This window comes from Phascolarctos cinereus, unplaced genomic scaffold (genome assembly GCF_003287225.1).
Source record: "Phascolarctos cinereus isolate Bilbo 61053 unplaced genomic scaffold, phaCin_HiC Scaffold_5;HRSCAF=322, whole genome shotgun sequence".
NCBI lineage: Eukaryota > Metazoa > Chordata > Mammalia > Diprotodontia > Phascolarctidae > Phascolarctos > Phascolarctos cinereus.
In genome coordinates this window covers 477062652-477087969 of record NW_027555958.1, presented here as the reverse complement: position 1 = coordinate 477087969, position 25318 = coordinate 477062652, and the positions used below count along the sequence as shown (strand labels likewise).

General features: G+C 49.4%; 1 protein-coding gene across 1 annotated transcript in view; it reads right to left on the bottom strand.

Moving 5' to 3' along the window:
• LHX8 (LIM homeobox 8) overlaps window positions 1–9066 on the bottom strand; it is a 28568-nt gene extending 19502 nt beyond the window's left edge. The window contains exons 1-4 of the mRNA XM_020968549.2: window positions 8767–9066; window positions 6161–6247; window positions 5556–5717; window positions 1539–1660 (exon numbers count right to left, since the gene is read on the bottom strand). Coding sequence (XP_020824208.1) covers window positions 1539–1660; window positions 5556–5717; window positions 6161–6247; window positions 8767–8847 — 452 coding nt within the window. The 5' untranslated portion in view covers window positions 8848–9066. The remainder of the gene's footprint in view (window positions 1–1538; window positions 1661–5555; window positions 5718–6160; window positions 6248–8766) is intronic.
• Window positions 9067–25318: the final 16252 nt, after the last annotated feature.

Genomic DNA, 25318 nt, shown 5'->3' with positions numbered 1-25318 from the left:
AGACAACTGGCACTCGACTGGTCCCTTAGTCATAAGATATTGGGCTGTTATCCATACAGGGAAAAAAATGGCCATTTGATACTTTCAAGGAAGAGATTAACTGTGGACCTTATTAAGGTACAAGATGCACCCCTCCCTACCACCCCCCCCAAAAAAAGACCCCTTCCTTTCCTTTTAGATTTCATTCCTGGAGAGCATTTGTCAAACTAAATAGCAGTTTCAGGGGTAGAAAGAAGAAAAGCAGAGGCACTTTTTCTGTTTTCTATCCCACTTTGCTCCGTTCCAATCAAATGTATTTCTGAGGGGCCAAGGACGTCCAAGGAGCCATCCTGGGCTCTGAATGCTGCTAACAGCAGTGGCCCACATGCCGACTGCTTCAATGTCCTTTGCGGGTTTTGACTAATGCTGTCCCAAGAGCAATTTTCGACATAAGTAAAATGGTCAGAATATCCATTGCCCAAATACCCCAGTCTGAAATGCTACTACAACTGGCCTTTAAAATAGGACCATGACAGGAAGCATACAGTCCTCCCAGGGGGAGCAAAGGAAGCAGACCTGGGCCTTTCCAGCCCATCTGGGATCCTAATACAGAGCAGAAGCCAGCTACTTTTTTTTTTAACTATGCATTTCTATTTTCCCTCATCACAAAATTCTGAATTTTTATTAAGTCACCCACACTTTACTCAACTGCAAAGCTCAAACTCCTGATGTACCTTAATGATCTCCTCTCACATGTGACATGCCTCTGTAAAAGCTAAATGTTTTACATTTGGAGATACAACCAAAAAAATTTTTTTCTTGACAATTTTGGGAAATTGTGCTTAACGTTTGTAAAAAGTGACTTTCTATTTTTGGTACATTGCAGCCCTGAGTTGATTGGTTCTTTTAAAAGCATACATAAGGAATTTGAAAACCATTTCAATGAAATTCCATACAGAAAAGACAATGTCAAGAGAAAAGGGGAAGGACACGTTCCAAGGCTACTCTAAGTAGGCCCCTGAAGGTCAGAGTGCAGGGAAGGCCACATTTTTTTTTAGGTCAAATAACATCTCCTAGGTAGAATGGGAAAGTACATTTGGACTTTTGGACCAGTACCTGGGGGTAGCTTGCTGCCTTCCATGTGGTAGGCACTGATCTAGTCTGCCAACGATCAACTTCCTGAGGGTCTTTGAGGAAGGCCTTGGGACTCTCTGGTTCCATCTTAATAGGAGTCAGACTTGGCTTTGGCTTCCACTCCTGGTCCTTGCAGCTTTGAATTATCTTGGTGGAGCTACTAGGCAAAGCCAGCTTATCTAGACCCTACCACCTGAACTTTCAACCCCAAAGTGGAAGGGCTATGTGAGTATTTTTTTCTTTACAGTAGAAGTAGCTGATGGATGGATTCCCAAAGGACTGATCTTTTAAAAAGGCTTGGGCACCACGGCTATCCCAGTGAAAGCTATTAAGTCATGCTTATTTCAAAGTGAATTTTGCTAGAAGATTAGACTTCAACAAATCTCAGAGGTGAAAGGTTCTGAGTCGATGCCTTTCTAACCTACCTGAAATAATCGAGTTTGCAGAAAATGTCCTTATCTTTAATGTAACAGCTGGTGTGCCTTCCTAAGGAGGTCCGGCAGACACTACAGGAGAGACATCGGACATGCCAGCACAGGTCATTCACCTGGAAAGATAACAGCAAGAAAAGAAAGCAAGCTCTTCCAATGGTTAAGACCCCAACGTGGCCCCCCACATAGTAGGAGCTTCAAAAGCCTGGTCAATGCACCTGGGAACACATCAGATGAATACACGTCTTCCATTTTAAACCTTGGTGCTGTTGAGGGGGGAGTAGGGCACAGCCAGGAACCAGACTTGTCTTTTGATTAGTGGGTAGGACACCTGGCCTGCAACCCCCTTGCACTGATCCCCATCAACAGCTGCACTGGCTCTCTAGGGCTGTTCCAGCCCAGGTCACACCTGTGTGTGCCAGGCAGGGCTGAGCCCCCAGCTTTACAACACCCAAGCCACTTGGGGACACAGCTACGCTGCCTCTCACCTGAACGGCTTGAGCTACCATCTTCATAAATATGCATCTGGATCTGTTTCTACAAAATCTCCCAGAAATTATAACTAGGAAAACATTTAAGTTCCTTACATGTTTCTTCTAAAAATTACCACAAAAGATTCTGTTGTCTTTTTTTTAATTGACTTTTTGAATCAGATTTTTAACTTTTAACAAACCCTGGATCCTCAGAAGAAGCGGGAGGTTTTCTCCCCCCCCAAAACATGTGACCTGAACAGTCCCCCACACTCTGCCCAAAACCCCCAAGACAAACTGATCTAACCTGACTTTGCAATCCTGGCCCAACCACACAGCATGGGCTGCCTATTTCCAAAGGAAAACAGAGGCTTCCGTTTTCTGCTGAGCATCATTTGCCAGGCTAGGTTTTGACCAGGCTAAGGAGCCGGACACTGGCAGCTGTGTTTCAGGCATTCTTCTGCTCCTTGTGTCAAGGGAATGGTTTAGTTACTTGGTGGTGAAGGTTCTGATCACCAGCAGAGGAGAGGAGACAGCAGACCCCAAAGGCCTGGTTTCAGAAAGGTCATCTCAATTCTTCAGTTTACAGGAGCAAAGCTCTAAGGCCTGTCCTTCCTGGCTTCCCCCACTTATTAGCCTAAAAAAGCTTTATTCTCTCTCCAGCCAGACAATGTGAACAGAAATCAGAAATACCATTTCAACTCTGACCCAAAATATTTAAAAATGTCACTAAGTTGGGGGGGGGGGAGGACCACAAATCTATTACTGAAATCAGTAACAAAAATGTGTTCGTACGGCTGACATTGTCTAAAAAGTCCAGTTTACCTTCTAGCTAAGTGCTGGCTTCTGATCAGGTCCCAGGTGACAGAATCCTAGTGTTAGTGCCCAGTAGGTATGTCCCTGATGGTGGAAGCATCAGGGAGACCGGCTTCCCAAACCAACAGAGCTATGTCCCCGATTCAACAACGTTTCTGGCCTCATAGCCCACCTCCAATGGCAACACCATACAAGCAGCTGCCCTTTAAACAGTAAGGATGCTTTGGAGGATTTGTCAAGCGGGGTACAATCAGGATTTCGTGTGAGCCTGCACAGACGGAGGTCCAAAGGATTTGACCAAAAAGAAATGAGTGGCCAGAGACCACAGGTGCCCCTTGGGCTTCCTGAACTGATTAGATACCAGCCCAGACCCCTTCCAGACCATCTAAACAGCCTCATTTACGGCCTAAAGGAGTAAACAAACTGGACAAAGTGCAGATCTCTTCCTAAGGAAATAGGCATTTCCTTAGAACCACTGTCATTATAAAACGGTAGCCATGAAGAGGTTGGAACCCTAGCGTCATTTACAGGACCCCAAATATGAGGGCTGGGGTGTCAGCTGAGAAAGAAGGGGTCAAGGCAGACCTTCTTCTTTATTGTTCCTTTGGAGCTTTCTTAGTACCAATAAATGAAGTTTCAGAACCCCAGGGGAAAGGCCTCCAACCCTTTGCTTTGAAATAAAGCTGGATCTACACCTAATCTATCAACTCTCTCTTCCTTCAAAGAGAGATTTGGGATTTTCCTTTAGCAATTTATAATTCTTTTAAAGAGAAAGCCTCTGTCCACTTTTAAAAGCCCATCCAAATTGAACTAAAGTGTCATATGTGGGACACTGTATGTCTAACCATATTGGCATGATGCTGTCATAAGCATCTTCCACCTCACTTTGCTAAAATTCCCCCAAAGGGATGTACTGCAATGTGAACTAAACAAGCCATGCAACACAGTCTCTCTGGTCAGTGTGTGAAAGACAGAATCTGTGCACCAATATGGGTCTGAACCGAAGTCTGATGAAAACCAGGCCCAGCAGACCGTGCCAAGAAGCCATGGTCGGCCATGAGCTCCGTTCTCCTGCCAAATAACACGAAATGACCATCTCAGGGGCTAACAATTGAGTACCCGGTAGCAGCCGGGAGAACCTGGCATCTTCCAGTCAAACTTCAGAAGACAGCAATCAGGTCTGGGTTTTAGGCCACATATACTTCTCACAAGATCATGAACACTCCTGCTCCTGAACATACTTGTATATTCCAAACATGCCCCGAACTGGTGGCAGACAGCTGAGGCCTGGAGGTCTAACTCCAGTGTTCCCAGTCTATACATTTTTCTTAGGAAGTAGCTTGATGTTTCAGAAGGGCAAAAGTCAAAGCCTCTGAAAACACAAGCTCTTTCAGCAACTTATTCTCAAATACAGACTCAACAAGGCTTCAGTTCAACTGCTCTGCAGAAGTCCAAACCAGTAAGAGGGTGATTCCTGACAGGCTCAGCTTCAGATAAAAAGGCAGGTCCAGTATAGCATAGGTATATACAGTACAGGAGAGGATAGTCTATTTCCTTCAGAAACAATATCACCTATTTGGAAAAATGAAAATTTGTGATCTAAGGTTTTTAAAAGACATATTAAGAGATCACCTTAAAAACCTACTACCGAGATTAGCTTTTCAACTTTGTAATGCATTTATGAAAAACTAAAACAAAGCCATGAACAGATAAAGGCAGACTTCACCAAAACCTGGGGAAGCAGCCAGAGAATAGACTTCCCATTCTGTAAATGAAGAAATGGTGATATTTTAAGGTGGAAACTTGAATGTATTTTCAAAGTGACATCTGCCAGTCGTCTCCAGGAAGGAGCCCTCAGAACTAGCAATCGTCCGCTCATGGAGAAGCCAGTTCACCGCTGGGGAGCTTGTTAAATGAGCAGAGTCACATTCGGATAGGGGACCCCCACCCCCAACTGCTCCCAGGGACCTTCGAGCCTACACAAAGTGGGTGGAGGAGGGGAAGCTAGCAGGATCCATAACACATTAAGGCCCACCGCCAAATCTCCGAACAAAATCGATACAAATAAGCAAACGGCGCCGGAGCAGAGGCCAGAACCCCGGGAAGGCGATCGCAAAGCCCAAACAAGTCGTAATAAGCTAAGGGAAAATGAGCTGAAGGGTGTTTTAGTGCACAGTCGAGGGCTTCTGTCTTGCCCAATCTCCCAGGTGGCCGAGATGAGCGCAAAGCGCCAAGTCCTGGGCCAAGGGCCCTGCCTGGGAGCCCTCGCTTTCAGGGAAGGGGGCGATTGCTCTGGGCGCAGTAGCACCTTCGGGTGAGGCGAGAGAGACGCAGAAGGTGGGGCTGAGGGAACAAGGCGAGGAGCAAAGCCAAGTGCTCCCCAATCCCGCCCCCCCTTGCCCCAGGGTGGGTCACTCGGGGGCGACATTTGGGGGCTGCTGGCTCCCGCGCAGGGCATGCGAGGAAGGGAGACCCCGAGAAGCTCCTTCTTCCCTCGGGGAGCTCGAGTGCGCGGAAAGCTGGGGTTCCAGTCGGAAGGCGTGACCAGGTGGATTGCGGGGTAAATGGGGGAGGTACCCCGCGGGCCGTTCCCCACGATGCCGAGCACACGGCAAAGGGCCACAATCTGGCACCAGCACCAGACCGCCGCGCTCCCCACATTTGTTCCTTGGCCCGGGGCCGGCGGGGAGCGTTGGACCCCGCTGGACAGCCCCCAAGCCCTTACCTTGAGCAGGTACTTGTCCACGATCTCCAGGCCGCAGCTGCTGCACACGCATTTGGCTGGAGGACAGCCGGGGGCGGAGGCCATGGACCTCGGCGACGAGGAGGGCGACAGAGGGGCCGAGGAGGAGCACGAGTCCTCGTCTGCCGCGCCCTCGGGGCTCACCTGCCGGAGGAAGCAGAGCGCCCGGGGCGCGCTCACTCGGGGAAGGGGGGGCTCGGGGCTCCACAGCTCCCTAAACCTCGCCGCCCCCGATGGCTCCGAGGCCCACGGGGCTTCTGGAACAGCCGGCTCTGCCCTGCCCGTGACCCCCAGGCTCTAGTCCGGCCGGATCCGCCCCCGCCCCCTGTCCGGGCCGCTCTTCCCCTCCCCCTTGCCCCCCGCCCCCCATCACACACACACACACACACACACACACACACACACACACACACACACACACACACACACACACACACACACACACACGTCTCACTGACTGCGAACCCAGAGGAATGGGATGGCCCAGCGCCTTCCCAACCCGGGCCGCCCCGGGGACCAAGCGGGGCTGTTCGCCTCCCCCTTCCCCCGCTCCCTATTCCACCGCACACACAAGGGCTCACACTTACCAGGCCCCCGTCCCCAACGCCTTTCCGGGTCCTCCCCGCCGCCAGGGCTGCAGTCCGCCCGCACTCCTCAGACATGAGCCTGGGGAACTAGGGAGGGAAAAAAGGAAAGAAGTAGGAGAGAAGAGAGAGGAGAGAAGAGAGAGGAGAGAGAAGAGAGAAGAGAGAGGAGAGAGGAGAGAGGAGAGAGAGAGAGAAGAGAGAAGAGAGAGGAGAGAGGAGAGAGGAGAGAGGAGAGAGGAGAGAGGAGAGAGGAGAGAGGAGAGAGGAGAGAGGAGAGAGGAGAGAGGAGAGAGGAGAGAGGAGAGAGGAGAGAGGAGAGAGGAGAGAGGAGAGAGGAGAGAGGAGAGAGGAGAGAGAGAGAGAGAGAGAGAGAGAGAAGAGAAGAGAAGAGAAGAGAAGAGAAGAGAAGAGAAGAGAAGAGAAGAGAAGAGAAGAGAAGAGAAGAGAAGAGAAGAGAGAGAAAGAAGAGAAGAGAGAGACAGGGAGGGAGAGACGGAGAGTTGACTGCGCTGGGCAGGGAGGTCGGTCCAGGACCCCCTCCCGTACCCCCGCCGGGCTGCCCTCCGAAGCCTAGGTGGAAAGCTGGAGGGATGGGAGCCCGGCCCCGGCCCGCCCGCCTGCTGCTGCGGGGCTTCCAAGGACCCCCTGCCCCCCCGCCGGGGGTAACAAGTTAATCACCAGCCACGGACAAAGCGTTTTCTTTGCAGGCGTCAATCACCGCGGAGCAGGGATCCCTGGGCTCCAGGAAGGGTGTAGGGGGTTGGGGGAAGGAGGGGGAGAGGGGACAGAAGAAAAGGATCCCGGGGGGAGCTTCGAAACTTGATTTCTTTAATAGCGGCAATTAAAAGAGCAAGACATACATATGTTTTCAAAGGGGGCCCTTTCTGAATTGGCTAACCCCAAAGGTGAAGAGGTTTAATAGGACACTTGAACGCTAATTGCGTCGGGATTGCCGCAGCCTGCGGTTTGTTCCGACCGCAATTTGAATGAAAATGCTTCAGATGGAGCGGGAGCCCGCAGCCGGCCCCTCCGCACACCGGCCGCAATTAGACCCGCGGCCTCGGCGACGGGGGAGGGGCCAGGAGCCTGCGGGGGCGTTGGGGGGGGGTTAGATTTCCCCCGGCTGCTTCTTTTAGGTATAAATCGCTACTTAATAGCTCAATTAAAAAGAGTCAACATTAGAGCTGCCCAAGGATTATTAGCAAACCGCGCCGAAAGAGAGTTCAGTAATGGAAGGTAACATCCGACTGAATTAAATTTGGGCTGTTAAAAAACAACAAAAAACCTCCCCCTCAATCCACCCTCCCTTCGGATTTTCTTTCTCTCTTTCTTTCTCCCTCTTTCCAACCAGCTCCCCGCCTGGCCGTGGGCGCAGACACGGGTTTGCAGGGCTGGGGCCCAAAGGAGACGCCCGGCGGCTGCTTTACCCTCTTTCATTTGGCCCCGAGCTTTCCATTCCAGCTGCCCTCCCGCCCGCGCAGTGCGCCGCGGAGCAGCCCGGGATTGCCCCCTACCCCCCACCCCGCCTGGACCGGCTAGGGAAGCCCCCTGTCCCCGGAGTCCGAGACCTTGACCAAACCGGTGTGGTGGCCGGGGACGCCCAGCGGCGGCCACCAATTCGGCCGCAGACCTGGCTGAAGGGTAGACGGCAGCGAAGCGCTCAGACCTGTATGTGCGCGAGTGTCTGTGTATGTCTGTGTGTGCGTGTCTCTGTGTGTGTGTGTGTGTGTGTGTGTGTGTGTGTGTGTGTATGATTGTGAGCGCGCACCACGTCTCCCGCCTCCTGCCAGCGGCGGCCCCCGGCCAAGGCTGGCAGCTGGGTGCCCATCGGACTCATCTCCCGAGCTTGCGAAGGGGACTGATGGAGGGGATTCGAAAGCAGCTGCGAGCTCCCTGCCCTCTCCGGCCGGCCTCGGCTGAAGCTGGGCCTTCTTGGGGGCACGGACCCCCACGCTCCAAAGATACAAAAAAGAGATCGTAGCACTGTTCCCTCACCGGAGATCGTGCGCGCCAAGGAGGTCCAAAAAGCCCAAACGCCTTTTGGTGGGTGCTTTTGTCTCGGCACAAGAGATGAGCTGTCCTAGCGTGCCTTGGGTTTGCAAGGCCTATTGCTAGGGTCCAAGGCGACGCTCTTACACTGCATTCGGAGAGCCGACTCCTTGGGGTGGCGGAACCTCTTCCTCCCCTCCTGCAGTAAAGGAGGTTGCGGGAGGCCTCCGCAGCGCCTAGTCACCCACTGGTCTGCAAAGCTAGATTCTATCTAGTGCTAGTCAGTCTCCCCCACATCACGACCCCCACCACAGCAACAATGACCCCAAAACGAGAAAAACCAGACCTCCCACTCACTTGGCCCAGAAGCAGCTTTACACCGAAGGCTTCGTTTCCCACTTGGCAACTTTCATAACTCAGGTTTCGTTTCTCCTGGCGGTGGAGTTGGGAGGGGTGAGAAGATGATGATTAAATAAATAACACCCCAAGTCAGAGCTGCAAAGGAAAATGCGCCCGCGCCCAAAAGTTGGGCCGTTTCAGGGGACTGCGTCTGGGACACACGGATGGGCAGACGAACGCAGGGACAGACCAGGAAGGCGTCTGGTCTGCTGGCTCACCTTCTCAGTGGAAACAGCCAGTTCGGGCACGTCTTTTTCTTCTAGTTTACACACAAACATCTGATCGCTCTTCCAATACATGGCACAGGGAGGCCCGTCTATCACATACCAACTCCTGGAAGGGCCGAGGTCTCTCGTTCCGGCTTTCTCTCGTACCCACCGAGACGCACTCTGAATAACTGAAAAGGGGAGCAACTTAAAAAAGAAAGAAGGAAAGAAATAAAGAATAAAGGAAAGCAAGCAAGCTAGATCCAAGAAGGCCTTGGAGACGGCGAACGTTCTGTGAACGACTCCTCTGAGGATCCGTTCCCCACTTCACTGATGTCAGTCCCTCCAGGAAAGGGAAGGGGAAAAAAGGGGGGGGAAGCAAAGTTTTGTTTTCCAGGGGGTGGAACCTTCCACGAAGGGAGGGAAAAGAAGGGGGGGGAGCCTTTTCCTGGATGACTAGCCTCACCTCCTCATGTAAAACCCGCCTTCTCTACATGTTAAGATCTTTATCAGAACGAACCAACTCACTCAGGGTTTTGTATTAAACACACACGGGGAAAGCCTGTTAAAAGACTGAAAAATATCTATCCTCATGGTTTCTCATAGCTCTCTAGCCCTTACTCTGCAACCATAACCTAAACACAGATTCAGGTTGCGTCTCTTTTCTGAAATAACCCAGAAGACAAACAGAAGGGAAAGAGAATTGTGTGGGAACTGGGGACTCTTTGGGCCATATCTTCTGAAGCTTCCCTCCTTCCTTCCTTCCCTCCATCCCTCCTCCTCTGGGCGGATACCGTCTACAACAGAAAAGCAACCGCCTTCCAGCCTGGCTGTCCATTTATCTCCGAGCTTCTAGGTCCCTTTGCTAAAATTTTCTCATTAAGATAAAGACGGAGCATCTGAGCAACACAAAAGTTTACGGTTGTCACTAGATCTGAAATCAAGCCCGCAAGAAAAACAAGAAGTATGTTGCTAATTAAGACTACTCTTTCATCTAGACCCAGACCCAATTTGAACCCGACCAACCCAGAGAGGGTCATCAGGGGGGTGAGGGGAGTGTGAGGTGTCAGATAAAAGGTTCTTTTCTGGGGGTGGGGGTGTCGGTTCTACAGCTTCCTTGCGGGTTTTTTTTGTTGTTGTTGTTCTTTGCTGAAAGATAAATATGTAGTACATGTGTACGCACATATACGGGGAACTAAATCATTTTGTTAAGGTACTGTATTTTTCTTAAAAAAAATAAAATGATCAGCATAGATGAGGTCAGATTTTTCTCTCAGTTCGACCCTCTAGAGCGGTGTGTGACTAAAGTACATGCAGGCAGTTGAATCGAATTGCTTTTTTGTGTTTTGTTTTGTTTTGTTGTGACTTCTCTTTATTCCCATCTCTTGAATGTCTCAAGCAGATATCAAGAGTGCTGGCCCGGGCGTGAGGCGGGACTTCACTGGGTTCCATTGCTTGGGTCTCAAAAAGTCATTTGCTTGGATCAACTCAACGCCGATTTTTTTCCCCAAGGCATGTCTTCTCACGAACACACATATATACCTATAAAACGTCTATTTGTTCCATAACCCAATTCGCTATAACTGCCCACAAGTTCCTATTAGAAATTCTGCAAATGATAGCACTGACCCGTTGAACCTCGATTAAACACATCAGAGTAGTGGCCGACTAATCCGTGCCATATTATTATTATATTACATTCTAGCATATGAATTGTCCATTATATTACTTCAAGGAACTCCAAATTGAACAGGGAACAAGGCTAGCCTGTGTTGAGGAGGTGGGACTGAGGGTTTTTGCCTTTCATAAAAAAAAAAAATCTGTATCATAAGGGAGTGGGAGTGGAAATCCACAAGATTCATTTTCCATGAAATAGAAACTGCTTCGAGACGGTTCCTCTGAACGGAAAGACAGGAGGTACAGAATGTTGGATCGATCAACCCGAGTCTAAAGTAGGATCAGGAACAGAATGAAAATCAAATTTCCAGTCGTGGTATATAGTTACAGCCAAAGTGGGCTTTTCTTTGTCTTTTCGATTTGTCTTTTTCTTTTTCTTTTTAACCAATATATCCAAGGGGAGTTGTTAGTCTGTCCTTACCGAACTGGAAGCAAACACCCGGGCTTTACAGCTTTACAGATCAGAAGTGTGTGTGTGTGTGTGTGTGTGTGTGTGTGTGTGTGTGTGTGTGTGTGTGTGTGTGTGTGTATTATGTAGCTCGAAGCTCAAATGCACTAGTTCTTCGACACATTTTAATTTAAGCGGAACCAAAGCCAGGATACCCTCCATTCCTGTTTCGGAATCATTGTCTTCCTGGAAGGGTCCCCTCTCCTTCGAAGTGTGCATTCAGAGTCTTTTGAGGTTGTAACAAACAAAGGAGGGTCTCTAAGTAGCTGTTTTCTCCCATTCCCCCCCTCCCCGATTTTCTCTCTCTCTCTCTCTCTCTCTCTCTCTCTCCTCTCTCTCTCTCTCTCTCTCTCGTACTTTGGATATATGGATATATTGTAACTACATAATTGGAAACGCCGAACTGGCTTTGGGGAGGCTGGCCCTGGGCTGTGTGCAAGCATTTAATAGATGCAGAATCGTGGTGTGTTTTTTTTCTTTAAAAATTATTATTGTTCTCTAACTAAGCAGGGTCCGACTTCCCCGGCTCCCGTGAACCTTAGTGCACCCTTGGAGGGTGCGCCCGCCTCGGCTCAACCCTCCGCTCCTCGCCAACTCTTCCTCCCGTTCTGGAATAAGGTTCTATCCCTGGCCAGCCCCCGGGGACTCTTCCTCCTCCTGTAGCTCCAGAAAAAGTTGTTCTGATGTTTTGCAAAATGTCACTTGCTAAGACAAAAAACTTCCACGCTAATCCGAAGCTTTTTTCTCCTCCTAGAGAGGTTTTTTTTTTTGTTCTAAATTCCAAAGGCGCAAATTTGGGAGACAGTTGCGACACGAGCGCGCTCCCTACCCCAACCCTACCTACAAAGATGAAAAATGTTTCTTGGTATTGTAGATGGCAGGATGGAGGGAGATACAAGTCTCCTGGTCTTTGCGGAGGATAGAGTATCCTTTAGAGGCGCCTCCTAAATGAAGACATCAAGGACTTCTGGCCTGGAGGTGACAGGAACCTCCCCCCCCCCCAACGAAAATCCTGGCCGGAGCAAGGCCCCAGCCTGATCTCAAAGCCCTCTGAGAGAGATGGGCTGGGGTGGAGAGAAGGCTGGATGAGTGTGCCCAAAGCCGGAGGCTCAGGATTGGAGGGGGCGCAGGACCCCCGTTCAGACCCCCTTGTCTTTCCAGGGTATGAAGAGGCTGGCTGGCTAACTGGGTGGCAGCCGGCGGCGGCAGCAGCCACGCGCTTTGTAATCGCTTTATAAGTCCGCAACCTCGCTAGTGCTTCACCGAAGGGCCCAGAGCTCCTATTTTCTCCTTCCGTGTGCACTGCGGGCGCCACCTAGAAACCTCCTTCATCAGTGGGATGAAATTAAGGCTGCATTGACCGAGCCCTCCAGAACTTGATATTTAAAAGCAATAGATCCGAATTAGCAAATTATTACTTTAAAGAGGAGAGGTCCCCATCAACTGGCTTATTGAGCCCTGGGCCTCCCTGTTCCTCGGCATGAGTAACCATATGTTTGGGTCTCGAGAAGGGAACTTGAACGTCTCAAAGGCACTCGTTGGAGCTGCTAAGGGAAAGCCAGGCCTTTCCTGCTTTCTCCTTACTCAGTGTTTTCTCACCCCTATTCCGCTTCTGGCCCACTCTTCCCTGGCCCTTTTCTAGAAGAGAAGGACTCAATAGAGCCAGGGGCCCAGCAGAGAACTCGGGCACGCACCAGGGGACTCTTTTATCTCTTCCAACTCCCCCACTACGACCCCTGGGCTTGGACCCGGGAAAATGCTGGGGGCGGGGGGGGGGGTGATGTCCAAGGTCTGCAGCAGGAGCTCTTCCCTTTCACTGATGAAGGTAGCCAAGGCTTCGAGTCTAAATTCAGCCCTGTTTCCCTTAAAGGACTCTGGTTCCAGAAACAATCTGAATTGCTCACTTCCTTCGAAGCTCAGCTCAAACTACATCTCCTATATACCCTCAGCTAGTGCCTTCCCCGGTCCTCCTTACCCCCCCGCCCCCCCCACAGCCATTGCCTCTTAGTCATTGTGTATCTACTTGTAAAGGAGTTACAGGGTGCCATAGTGGCTGGAGTGCTGTCTTCGGAGTCAAGAAGACTAGATTTAAGATCGCCTCTGTCACGTACTGGTACCATGACCCTCGGGAAGTCACTTTAACCTCTCTCTCGAAGCCTCTAAGTTGGGAGACGGTGCCAGTGATCTGTGTCGGTAGTAGAGGATCCTTATCTGAAGCTGGCGGCACTGAATGCCTCCTCCAAATATAAGCAGGAGAGTGCGCGCGCGCGCGCACACACACACACACACACACACACACACACACACACACACACTATCGCAAGACATTCTTGTAATCCTTCTAATAGAAGGTAACCTCCTTGAAAGCAGGCCTATCTTCCTTTTGTCTGTCTCCCCAAGCATCGAGCACACCCCCTGCCACAGAGCAGGCTCTTGGGAAGCTGCTCGGCTGCCTTCGGCGCTCACTCCTAAATCCAGCTAAATTCTCTAAAACCTGTCTCAATCCTCCTTGAGTTTTCTTGGCAGGTTTTGCCCTTTGGATTCGGGTTAGGCTACATTGTTGTCGTCGTCCCCCCCCCCGCCGCCGCCCCCTCCCTTTCGTTCTTTCCTGGAAGCGCCAAAAGGACGGCGGTCAATATCCCGAGCTCCGCCCGGCTTGTAGTCCCCCAGAGAGCTGCCCACTACATCCACGTCATCCTTCCGAGATCCCGGAACTACGGGAGTGCTTTTCTCATTATCCTTTGAAAACGACGAGTTCCTGGGGACCCTGCGGAAGGATGCTCGGCAGAAGTCTTGCCAGGGAAACATTGAGAAGACTTGGGAGCTCTAAGCTCTGCTCGCCTAAAGGGGCCCTCCTGAGCCCAGTGTCTGTTCGGCTCTTCCCCGCCCCTTGAACAAAGGTCATCGTGTCCCCTATCTCTTCACTATCCCCGGTCCTCTGGGCCTCAGGGACCCTCAGAGGCTGATGGAAGCGCTCGGCCCCCCGCGCCCGCCTCCAGATGTGCCCACTGAGTACCACCCAGAGCCGTCAGCTGCCACCTCTCTGTTCTGCCTTCCTCTCCGGAAGGGGCATCGTAAACTAACCACAGCCTAACCCGAAAGCTGAGGGGTTCAGGCAGCTCTCGCGAGCAGCTAAATTTTACGACGCCCTTCATTTAGAACGCGGTGTTTACCCGAGAGCCGCAGACGCGGAAATCTCTGGCCTCGCCCACGCTGCCCTAGACTTGTCTCAAACAGGGAGACGCCGCATCCCTTACAGCACTGCAGGGGCCTAAAAAGGGATGCCTTTGTGGGTCTCCAACTGGCTGGCTCAAAGAAAGGGTTCGGCGCAGTCCACCGGCTCGCTTCAGGCAGGCTGTCACCCTACAGTGGAGGGTGCAGGACGCATGGCACACGGACAGCACTCGGGAGGCAGCGGGGTGCGGTGGCTAGAGCTAGGAGGTACCAAGAGTAGAGCTCAAGTCCCTCCTGATCTCGTGTCACTGGACCACTCACGTAATCTCCTGGGCTGTAATCTCCACAATTGTACAATTCACAAACCTAGCTAAGCGCCTACAAAGTAACTAGACATTGTGGACAGAGAGTCGGCCCTAACTTCAAGCCAAGTGTCTGGGGCAAACCGACTGTGCCGTCCTCGGCAAATGACATCACTTCTCAGAGCTCCAGGTAGCTGTCAGAGACCGTGGCGGTGGTACAGTTAGCCATCTGCGTAAGCTGAGGACTACATTATCATTTTTAAAATTGTGCTGGGCGGTGAGTAAGGGTCAGATATGGAGTGTATGACTTCCCAGGGTGGCTATGAGGACCAAAGGAGATCACGTGTTGTATGTACAGCTCTGGGCAAACCAACCGACCGTGAAATGCCGTATGTGTGTGAACGTCAGATCTTCTTCGTCGCTTCTCCAAGCTATTAGATTAGATTTCAGCGAACTCAGAGGCTCAGAACTGGCAGAGAGATGCTTACTGGTCAATCTGTCGCGTCCTAAGTTTCAAATCCTAAGTATTAGGAGGGGAAGGCCCCGAGGCCCAGAACTCCATCCTCCCAACCGCCCTGCGGTTTGTTTCTTTACATCTTCCGAAATCTGGCTACTGAAGGTGAGCCCCAGTCGGATGGGGAGGGAGCGCTGGAGTCAGAGCCAGGACAGACTCCGCATCTGGCCAGGAGAGACGGGACCCTCTCGGGCTGCCATTCCAGAGATTCCATCCCTCCGAAAGCTAGCTGGGGACGCGTGAAAACAGACCTTGATCCCAGTGCGGAGACACGTGTAAAGCAGCTCATTTTTCAAGCCTAGCAAATAAGGCATCCTTAGGATGGGCTGTCCCAGAGCGCTCAGGGCGCGAAATGTTTCTGGAGGAGAGTGGTGGGGGAGGGGGTTGGTGGAAGTGCATCTCTTCAGCTCCCTGGTTTCCAGGGCTGGGTGTAAGCTAGAGGAGGGGCAGAAGCGAGCCCGCGGCCGGAGATGGACCGCAAGTGCCGAGAGCCTGAGTCACACTACTCAGTGTCATCTCATCTAAAGGCTAAAAGCCCTAGTGGAAGGAGGCTGGTCTCAGGCTCCCCATTCCTAGCACTTTTCCTTGTCTTCTGTGCTTAACCAGGGTGTCCCAGAAGTCCAAGAAGCAGGGAATGACTGGAGGACAGAGTGGGGGTGGGGAGGAAGCTCAATTCACGCACATTTTTAAAAAGTGAAATAGCCTTTCAAATGTTTCCCTGGTCTCAGCCAGCTCCCCGAATCTACAGAAATGTTTGCATGCACACACACACACACACACACACACACACACACAGCTTATGTGTGCAAATCTTCGAATGCGTGCATGTTTCTCTGATCCCAGCTTGTTGTTTCTTGCAGCCACAGAAGATACATACTTCAACATATTTTCATATACGCGCACATGCACATGTACTGTGTGAGTCTGTGTTTAGAGGCCGGATCCGTGGTTTCCTCTTTGGAGGGCGTCTCGGATGTACCTACTATTTTCGCTAATGCAGATCTTCAGTTGATTTGTAACTGATAGGATTAGGCAGTTTCCTGAGCTCCAGAGCACAAGAGATTTGCCTCTGGTCACATAACGAGGTGGCAGTGGCAGAATTTGAATCCTGTTCTTCCTGACCGAGCTCAGGCTGGGGTCTCTGTCTGTCTCTCTGTCCACGTGTCTATCTTTCGTCTTTTTTGTTCGTCTTTCTATGTTTGTTTCTGTCTGTTTCTGCCTCTCCCCTTCCCTCCCCTCCTCTCCCTTCTTCTCTCCTTTCTTTTCCCCCCTTTCGTTCTCTCCCCTTTTTAACTTCACAAAGGCCACAAAATTTAAAACTGAGCGTCATTAGAAATTGTCTATTCTGATGCTCTTAATTTTACACATGAGGAAAATGAAGTTCAGAGAAGGAAGAGGAAGAGAATAAGCGTTTATTAAGCGCCTACTATGTGCTAGGCACTGTGCTAAGAGCCTTACAAAAGAGAAATGCTTCCCTCTACTCTCCCACCCAATCCCTGCACTCCTCCTCCCTCTCAGTTTTTTTTTCTTCCTTCTCTCCCAAAGCCAGATGAGCTGTCCTGATGATCCTTGTGGGTACAGAGAAATCTCTGAAGTTGCTCGCTCCTTCTTTACTCCGGAAGAGAAGGTGCACGCATTGGACGGGATGCCTTCGTTCCAGTCTTGGCTAAGACCCTGTTCTTTCCGAGTTCCGAAACCATTCAGCAAATCTTCTGTGCTGGAAGCAGGGTACTACCGTTGGGCAGGTGGGGCATTGTCATCCGGGCGCGACCACAGGCAGGGTGCCCAGAGGGAGAAGAGGCCGATGCACGTTCGTCTTTACACCCAAAGCCTCACCGTTAGGAGCTGGCCGGGCAACGATTCCCCTCAATTCTCCCCTCCACCCCGGCGCAGCCACTTTGAATTGGCTCTAGGTTATTCGATGACATACGTGGAACACCCCAACATGCTGAAAGCCGTTTCTGCCAAGCCTTTCGAACATTGCGAAAGTAAAGAAATGTGATTTCCCAAAGTGAGACCGGATTTACTTTTCTAAGCTGCCTCCACTCGCTGCCTTTCCTCGGTTTCCTTTAATGGGGCTTAGAGCGGTGGAGCTCTGCTCGGCTCCTTTGGAAGGGATGATAGCCCAGGGCAGATCTGAAAGTTCTTGCTTCTCAGCCCCAGCTCTGCTTCTGCTGCCAGCCGGGCAGTTTACTTGTCTGCAGGGGTGCTGGAAATCCACTAAGAAGCCAACAGTCTGTGAGGTGCAGAGGGCAGCGAGAGAATTAACCTCTGCCCAGATTCTAATGCTTGACTTTCTCAAACTGTAGGATCAGGAGAATTTAGAGCTGGAAGGGTCCGCAGAGGTCATCTGGCCCCTCCCCCACCCAACTCCCATTTGGGGGCAGGTAGGTGGCGGAAGTGCATAGGGCACCGGGCCTGGACTCAGGAAGACTTAGATTCCAGAGTTCAAATCTGGCTTCAGACACTTACTAGCTGTGAGACCCTGGGCAAATCACTTAACCCTGTTCCTCAGTTCCCTCATCTGTAAAATGAGCTGGAGAAAAAAATGGCAAACCACTCCCATATCCTTGCCAAGAAAACGCTAAATGGACTCACAAAGAGTCGGACACGACTGGACAACAGCAACACGCCCTATTTTACAGATGAGAAAACTGAGTCTGGAGACAGGAAGTGACTTGCCAGGACCATAGCGTTAGGAAGCAGCACAGTTGGAATCTGAACTTGGGTCCTCAGTCTCTAAGAGGAGGTCCCTTTCTCCTGCAGTTCCCAGTAGGAGGGGAACAGAGTGACCTTCCGAAAGCAGCGACAAGAAGGACTGAAAAGAGCCCACCACCCAAAGCTCACCATCGTGGTGAGAGGGCTCTGCTGGTAATGTTGCCTCTCTTCAGCTGAGCAGAGCCAAGGTTCCAGCGCTGGGAGAGGGGGGCGGGTGGGGGAAGGGGAGCGAGAAGGAAATCAGGAGTGACTTCAAGCCCTCAGCAGCCAACTCTAGCCAGACTTTCCCAAGAGCCAGGGCCCTTAGGCTTGACCCTGGACATAGTGGCAAGGTTTTTACTCCCTTCTCCCATTTTCAAGTTCCCAACTGAAATCTAGGGAAATACTGGGGAGAAGGCCAATCAGTCTCTCCTCTTCATCAGGCTAATGAATTCAACAGAAAACTCTCTGTACTTCCTTCACCTCCAAGGAACCCATGGGGAAAATCCTAAGTGTTTCTGAAATCCTATCAAGCTTAGGGAGGAGAATGGGAGAGCAGAGTGCAGGAAGAATGAGACAGTGACCAAAAACCAAACCGCTCACTGGCCTCTGACTCTCTCCCAGTCTTGGCCAGCTGTGTGACCTTGGGCAGTTCACCTACCTTTCTGGGTGGCAGTTTCTTCATCTCCAAAATGAGGAGGGTTGGGTTGGAGGATGCCTAAGCTTCCTTTCAGCTCTGCCATTTTATAATCACCGTGGTCATTCCTCCTGGGCTAACGGAAATCACTTGAACACATTCTTAAACCCCCTTCTCTACAGCAACGCCTCCCTTGGCCTCAGAGCCCTAAGCCCTTCCCTTCCTCCTTCTTTTTGGACAAAAGCCCTGGGAACCCACCTTCCTGCCCCCCTCAGCCTCTCCCTGGCTTTCTAGTCAAATGGCAGTAACTTAATCTTCCTTACCCTGCCAGTGTTGCTTACCCAGTGGGGAGATTTTTGACAACCATTTTTGAAGAGGCTGTTGGAGTCTCTAAGCCCTCACCCAAAGACAGGTCTTCAGCCTGAGCTGAGGTCCATGACTCTAGTTTTGCAGTACTCCCTCACCCCACCTGCCTCTCAGACCTGCCAAGTTCTAAAAGCCTGAGCTCCGTGCACAGCACAGTTTTTCCAATTAAACTGGAAACCTACATTCCGATTTCCAGGAGAAATGAGTTAAATCGAGATCATCACTTTTCCAGCTCTCAGTTGTTTTGCATCTCTGAGACTGGTTTTTAAAGTCTGCAGCCTCCAGGAGGCTGTCTGGAGAATAAATGTGTATGCAGAGGACCCATAAAACAGCCCAGCCCTAACTGATATCCTCAGTAAAGTGCCCTTGGAGGGAATGGAATCTGAATCAGACACTAAGGCTAAGGGGTGGAGAGAGTATGAAAAGTTCAGTTGATGTTGAAATATGCTTTCGATTTCCTTGGGATGGGAACAATCCCCCTAGTCCTACTATGTTCACCATCAGAAAGGGAAACCTATTTTTTCCTGGGAGAGATTGAAAAACCCGCTTAGCTAAAGGAAAGATGCCTACCCTTCCTTTCCAGGATGATGATCTTAAGGATGGAAAAGGGCAGAATTGGAGAGAAAAGATCACATCATTTAGCGCAAAAGGTGTGAGGAGTAAGCAGACAGGATTCAAATGCTAGTCTTCCACCTCCAAAGCAAGTCACTATCAGCTGGGAAGTGTCCAAGGCATCACCATTCAGACCCAGAAAGAAGTCAGCATGGATAGATACTGGAGAGTGGCAAAGACAGCGAAGTCCCTTCTCCCAAGCCCTATCTACCTTAGCAATAACACTAGCAGCTGGGCAATTGTTTCTGTTGTTATGGATTCAGAAGAGGGCCTAAGGTAGAGTACTGGACACCTGTGTAGTGGAGAGGGTGGCCTCATGGGTTGGATTTATCCTGAGGTTGATGAAGGAAACTCTGACTTATCTGTGCACTCAGAATTTTGGGCAGATGGGTAGATGGAAATCTCAGTGAGGTTTGACTAAGGCTTTTAAGTATTGCAAAACTCAGAGTTGTTGGTTAGTCATGTTTGACTCTTTGTGACCTCTCTTAGAGTTTTCTTGGCAAAGATGTGGGAGCGGTTTGACATTTCCTTCTGCAGGTCATTTTACAGATGAGGAAACTGAGGCAAACAGGGTGAAGTGACTTGCCCAGGTCACAGCAGCTGGTGTCTGAGGTCCGATTTCATTCTTCTTGACTCCATGCTAGTCCTCTATCCACTGTGCCACCTAGCCGCCCCAAAACTCATAGTACCCCTCTCAGATATTGAACTACAAAGGATCAATGCTTTTGTTTTTATATTTGAACCCCTCACCCTCAGCATTCATTCTCTACTTTTCGTTCCTCCAAGGATGGGAGTCTAAGAAGTGACCCTTAGTGTATAAACCCTTGGAAATTTGAAGCTAAAAAGTCCACTCTCCTTAATTTATAAATGAGGAAACTGAGCCTCAGAGAGGGGGTGTGAGTTACTCAAGATCACATATATAGCTTTTCAGAGCTACCACAAAAAACCCTGGTCTTCTCACTGAGAATTCCAAGAAGTCGATACCTTTTTTTTTAAAGTTAATTTTATTTCTTCCTGTCCGTTATAGATCTTTTGAGAGACAAAACTTGCCAAAATCCTAAGTGCGTGTTGGCTAGATTTTATTCCTCTGGAGATCATAGATTTAGAGATGGCAAAAGGACCTCAGAGGTCATCTTTCTTTTCACTTTGCAAAAAATATATTTCAGTAGAATTCTGAATCACTTAATATGTAATTTCTTTTCTTAACAGGGAGGCTCTTTTGCCTAGCAGACAGAGTACTGGACTCCAGAAGTCCTGAGTTCAAATCTTAGCTCTGACACTGACTTGATGGGACCATTGCTGGAAAGCATTTGCTTCTATGAACCCCTGGGGCAACTCTCTGAAGGGGTAAATCAGAGCTTTGTTTCCATACCCAAAAATCGCAGGTCCTGACACATAGCAGATAAAATGAACAGACCTGAGCTTGTCCAGAGGACAGCTTGTACCAAGATGCTGGTGATGGGTTTTGAAACTATGTCATATAGAAAATGTTAGAAGTAATTGGAAATGTTTAGTTCTGCTGAAGCAAAAGCTATCTCAGGGACTGCCTTGGGGAAGATGGAGTTTGACCTACTTCCTGTGTCTCCACTGATAGATCCAGCACTGATGGGAGGTGGTTCCAGTGGAACGGCTGGCACGTGCTCACTTTTTTTTTTTTTTTTGGCTAGGCAATGGGGTTAAGTGACTTGCCTAGCATCACACAGTTAGTATCAAGTGCCTGAGGTAGGATTTGAACTCAGGTCTTCCTGACTCCAGAGCCAGTGTTCTATTCACTGCACCACCTAGCTGTCCCCACCTGCTCACTTTTAAGGAAGAAATTTCAGACAATTAGTGCTTTCCAGGAGAGGAACAGTTTGTCTCCCTCCATGGTGAGGTCCTTGGCCCTGGAAGTATCCAAGGAAAGGTCAATGACTCTGCTTGACTGGATTCCACTGAATGAATATCTCAAGGAGCACCTCTCAGCTTCTTTGCTGAACAAGAAAGATGCCATGTACCATCCTCAATGTGTGAGCTCTCCTGGATATGTTTATGGTCATACTGGAAATCCTCAACATTCCTTCTTTGTGTTCAAAATTGTTTTTCTGCTGTCTCCCCATCATTCCTTGCCTCCAACCCAAAAGTCCAATGGCAAGTTGGACTTTCTTCACAACACGGAGGGATTTTCATTCCATCTGGGGTCAGATTCTAACCAGACCCTGGCCCAATTTCTGGTATTGAAAGGCCCAGAATAACCAAGGCCTGAAGTCCCTGGGCAATGTTACAGTTCCTCCTCTTCCATCCCTCCCCCTCACTGTGTCTGTAGTGATGCGCTTTGATTTTTTTTTTTAAATACTGGTGGAGGAGGGAATGGAGAGGAGGTTAAGGATACTGGAGAGAATGAACTTGTGTCCCTTCTTATTTAGAGTCTATTCCAATTGATCAATGAGGATTGTGCCTATTGTGTGTATGGGTGTGTTTCTGTTTCTAGTGTTTACTGTGTATGAATGTAGGGTATGTGTGTATGTGTGTGTGCTCACATGCACCCATGAGTCTGTATGTATGAGTGTACGTGGCATGTTGGGGCAGGATGGGGAGACTCTCTAGGGAATATTCTCCAGGCTTTGGGCTCAGTGGGTACACATTGGTGCCTTTCCCCAGCGATATCTGGGGCTAGGCACTCCTAGCCCCTGTTGGAAGGCTCAGCAGCCTGACCACCTCTACTTCCCCTCATGTCCTGCACTCTGCACTGTGCACCCACACACCCACTCCCTGAGGGCCCAGTTCCTGACTCCATCATTTTGGGGGTACCCTAAGGGTCCCAATGCCCTTCTTAGAGGTGCTCCCTGTCCCAGTCCAGTCCCTGAGCCTTCTATTCCTGGCTCCCCCCTCTTTTGTACCCACAGGATTCTAGTCCCTGGTGCCAAATGGACTCTCCCCATCTTCCCAGTTGACTTGGTTTGGGAGGATCCAACTTCCTCCCTTCAGGGGGAGAAGTGCTCAGCTCAGGTATGGCCCACCTAAATCTGCGCAGGTGTGTATCTATTGCTTTTTGTACACAGGAGTATCCCTGAAGTGGCATGTGGAAGTAGATAGAGGACTGACCTGGGAGGCCTGAAAACCTGGGCTTCACTTCTTCAGCTTCATCTTGGCTGTTTGACCGCCGGGAAGTCACCGCCCAGGCAACTCTTTAAAACCCAGAAGAGGGAAAGCCTGCGCCATGGAGAAGCTTTCCTGCTGGGAGCTCCCTGTTCCCAGCTAAAGTCCTAGGGCCAAACCCAAATCAAAACAAAACAAGACACAAGCCCCCACGCATGTGCACAGATTGCACATGTGTGTAGTGTTTCTTCTACTCAAAGGAACACAAAGCAGGAAGCCTGCAACCTAGAAAAAAACCCACCAGAAGAATTGCAAACGAAAACAATCTGGCAAAACTGTCAGGCTTCCTGGATGGTTTGAAAGAATTGGATTTTGTCTGAGCCAGGCTTTCCTCTGAATTTATCGATAAACCAAAGCTCTGCTCCAGTCACAATGGAGAGTCATGAGGACCCCCACCCCAACTCCCTCTCCCCCAACAGCTGGTGATACTGAGCAAAGCTGTCCTGTCAGCTCTAGAGGAGACTGAGCCCAGGCTGCTTTTCTGGGTGCCTGAGGCTGGCCACAATACCTGCTCCTGACATTGACCTGACTGGAGAGCTTGAGCCCTGTAAGGTGGCAGAGATGGTGGACCCGCAGTGCCTTCCTCAGCCAGGCTCCATAATGTCTTTCATTTGTTTTATTTCAGGTGCCAGGGAGGAAGACTCTGGCTCTCTTCCTGTTTTTAGTAACTGGGGTGCAGGGCGAAGCAAAATATTTATAACAGCTTAGATATGTGTGTACATATCCTCTCCCAAATTGCCTTGTTTTCATCTGGGCAGCTACCATGATGAGAGTCTTTTTAAATGGACTAAATTACGCATGTGGGGAACCCTGAGCTCCCCAAATCCCCTTAAGCCAAGGAGTTATTTTCCTTAAATATGATTATAGTTTCTTTACCATGAATTTCTTTAAAAAAGAGTATGGTCCTTATTTTGACCACCCTGATTGAGGCTTCATACTAACACATAAGATGAAGGCGAAAGTGGATTGTTTGTACACCAACCTAGAGCTGAAAAACACTCAGTAGCATTTCATATTTGACAAAGCAATGTGTTTGTTGGGCCAATAAATAATTTATCCCTCTCCCTCTCTCATCTCCCCAGACCCTTTCTGTCTCCTCTGTCTCTGTCTCTGTTTCTGTCTTTCTGTCTCTGTCTCTCCTGTCTCCTCTTTGTCTCTTCTTCTTCCTCTGCCTTCTTTTTTCTGTCTCTCTGTCTCTGTCTCTCTGTCTCTGTTTCTTCTCTGTCTTTCTTTATGTACGTCTCTGTGTCTCTTGTCTCTGTTTCTGTCTCTCTCTGTCTCTGTCTCTCTCCCTCTCTCTCTTTCCCCCCACCCATCTTTCTTGGCAAGGGCATCATTTTTTAATGTATAAGCCATGTTTATTGTTTCTGTTGTGACTTTGGTCATTGTGAGCACATCTGGTTCTGATACAACCCCTGTGTTAGGCACACACTATTCTGTTAGCGAGAATTTTACACTCATCTGGCTGGGGGAGTTTCTGCCAATGCTGTCTGATGCCCAGTTGAACTTCAGCCAAACTTCTGCATGTTGATGCTGCCCCCCACCAACCCAAGGATGGATAATAAACTTTAATGAAATTATACTTTGGTACTTGCTGACAGATGTCAGAAACACATTTGCTCAGGTCAATAGCAGTTTAGTTTAGGGCTAGCTGGGAGGAAACTATATTCGTATAGCACAGATAGTGGGAAAAAAGAAACAAATATTTGGAAATATGATTATGAAATTAAAAATTCCTAGGCAATTACATAAACAACAGCTCTCCACTGAAAGACATACATGTTAGAAATAGCCAGAGCAGTTAATGAGCATGGCAGATAATATATTTATTCATTTTCATTGAGGAATCAGAATTTTTTTATATTCTCACTGAATGGGTAACAGTGTCTTCATCTGCTCAATGTGTTTGTTTGGTGGTCTAGACTTACGATTTTATCATCACGGCGAATTCCTGGTGTGCAATCTCCATCCTTTAATGCAGATAGGTAACCCATCTGTAATTTATTATCTTGAAACTATAAGGGGCAGATAGGTGGTGCAGCAAATAGAACACTGGACCTGGAATCAGGAAGACCAGAGTTCAAGTCTGGTCTGAGAAATTTACTAACTGTGTGACCCAGGACAAGTCACTTAATCTTTGTTTCCTTCAGTTTCCTCCACTGAAAATAGGATAATAATAGCAGTTACCTCCTTTCATTGGAAGAATACAATGAGATGATATTTATAAAGTGCTTAGCATGGTACCTGGCATATAGTATATCCTTATTATATGTTTGCTTCCTTTTTCAAGAAAATGGCCTGAGATATTATTTAGGTTCTTATCTAGGGTCATGTAACCATTCCATGACAGGTTCAGGACTTGAATATCTCTCTGTAATGATACATTGTGATATCACCATAATAGAACTCACCAGCAGATACATCTTGTGTTGAATCAAATCCCACAAAATGCCACCTACAGAGACATGGAGTTTGCTGAAACATTGGAGTCTATGGGATGGGTTTTAGTCTTGGTTTGAGGGAATCCACTTAAAGCTGTAATGGGCTTAGAGGTCAGGTCCAATACTCTTTACAGATGAAGAAACTGAGGTCTAGAGATGCAACATGAAGCAACGTACCTAAGGTCACTTAAACAGGAAACCAAAGTCAGAGCCAGAGCCTGAGCCTGATTTTCCAGCCTTTCCTCCATTGTGTTTTTGATCACTGAGGAATTGCCCTAAGCAAAGAGAGAAAATGTTGGTCCTTAACATGCCCTTTAAACGCATATACAGTTTGTTTGGGAGGCAGGCATGGCTCATGGGAGCACAAATGTAAGGCTAATGTGAGCTTTCAAAAGAGGGGATATCTACAGCTCTTGGGTTTCAAACCAAGACCTGAGAAGATGGAGTTGTCTTCCTGGTTTGATGGGCTGGAGAAAACAGGTGACTTCTGGCTTGTGTCTCAGCATCCTGCAGTACCAGCATGACCTCCCAGGCTTCAGATTCTGGAATGGCACCCCTCTG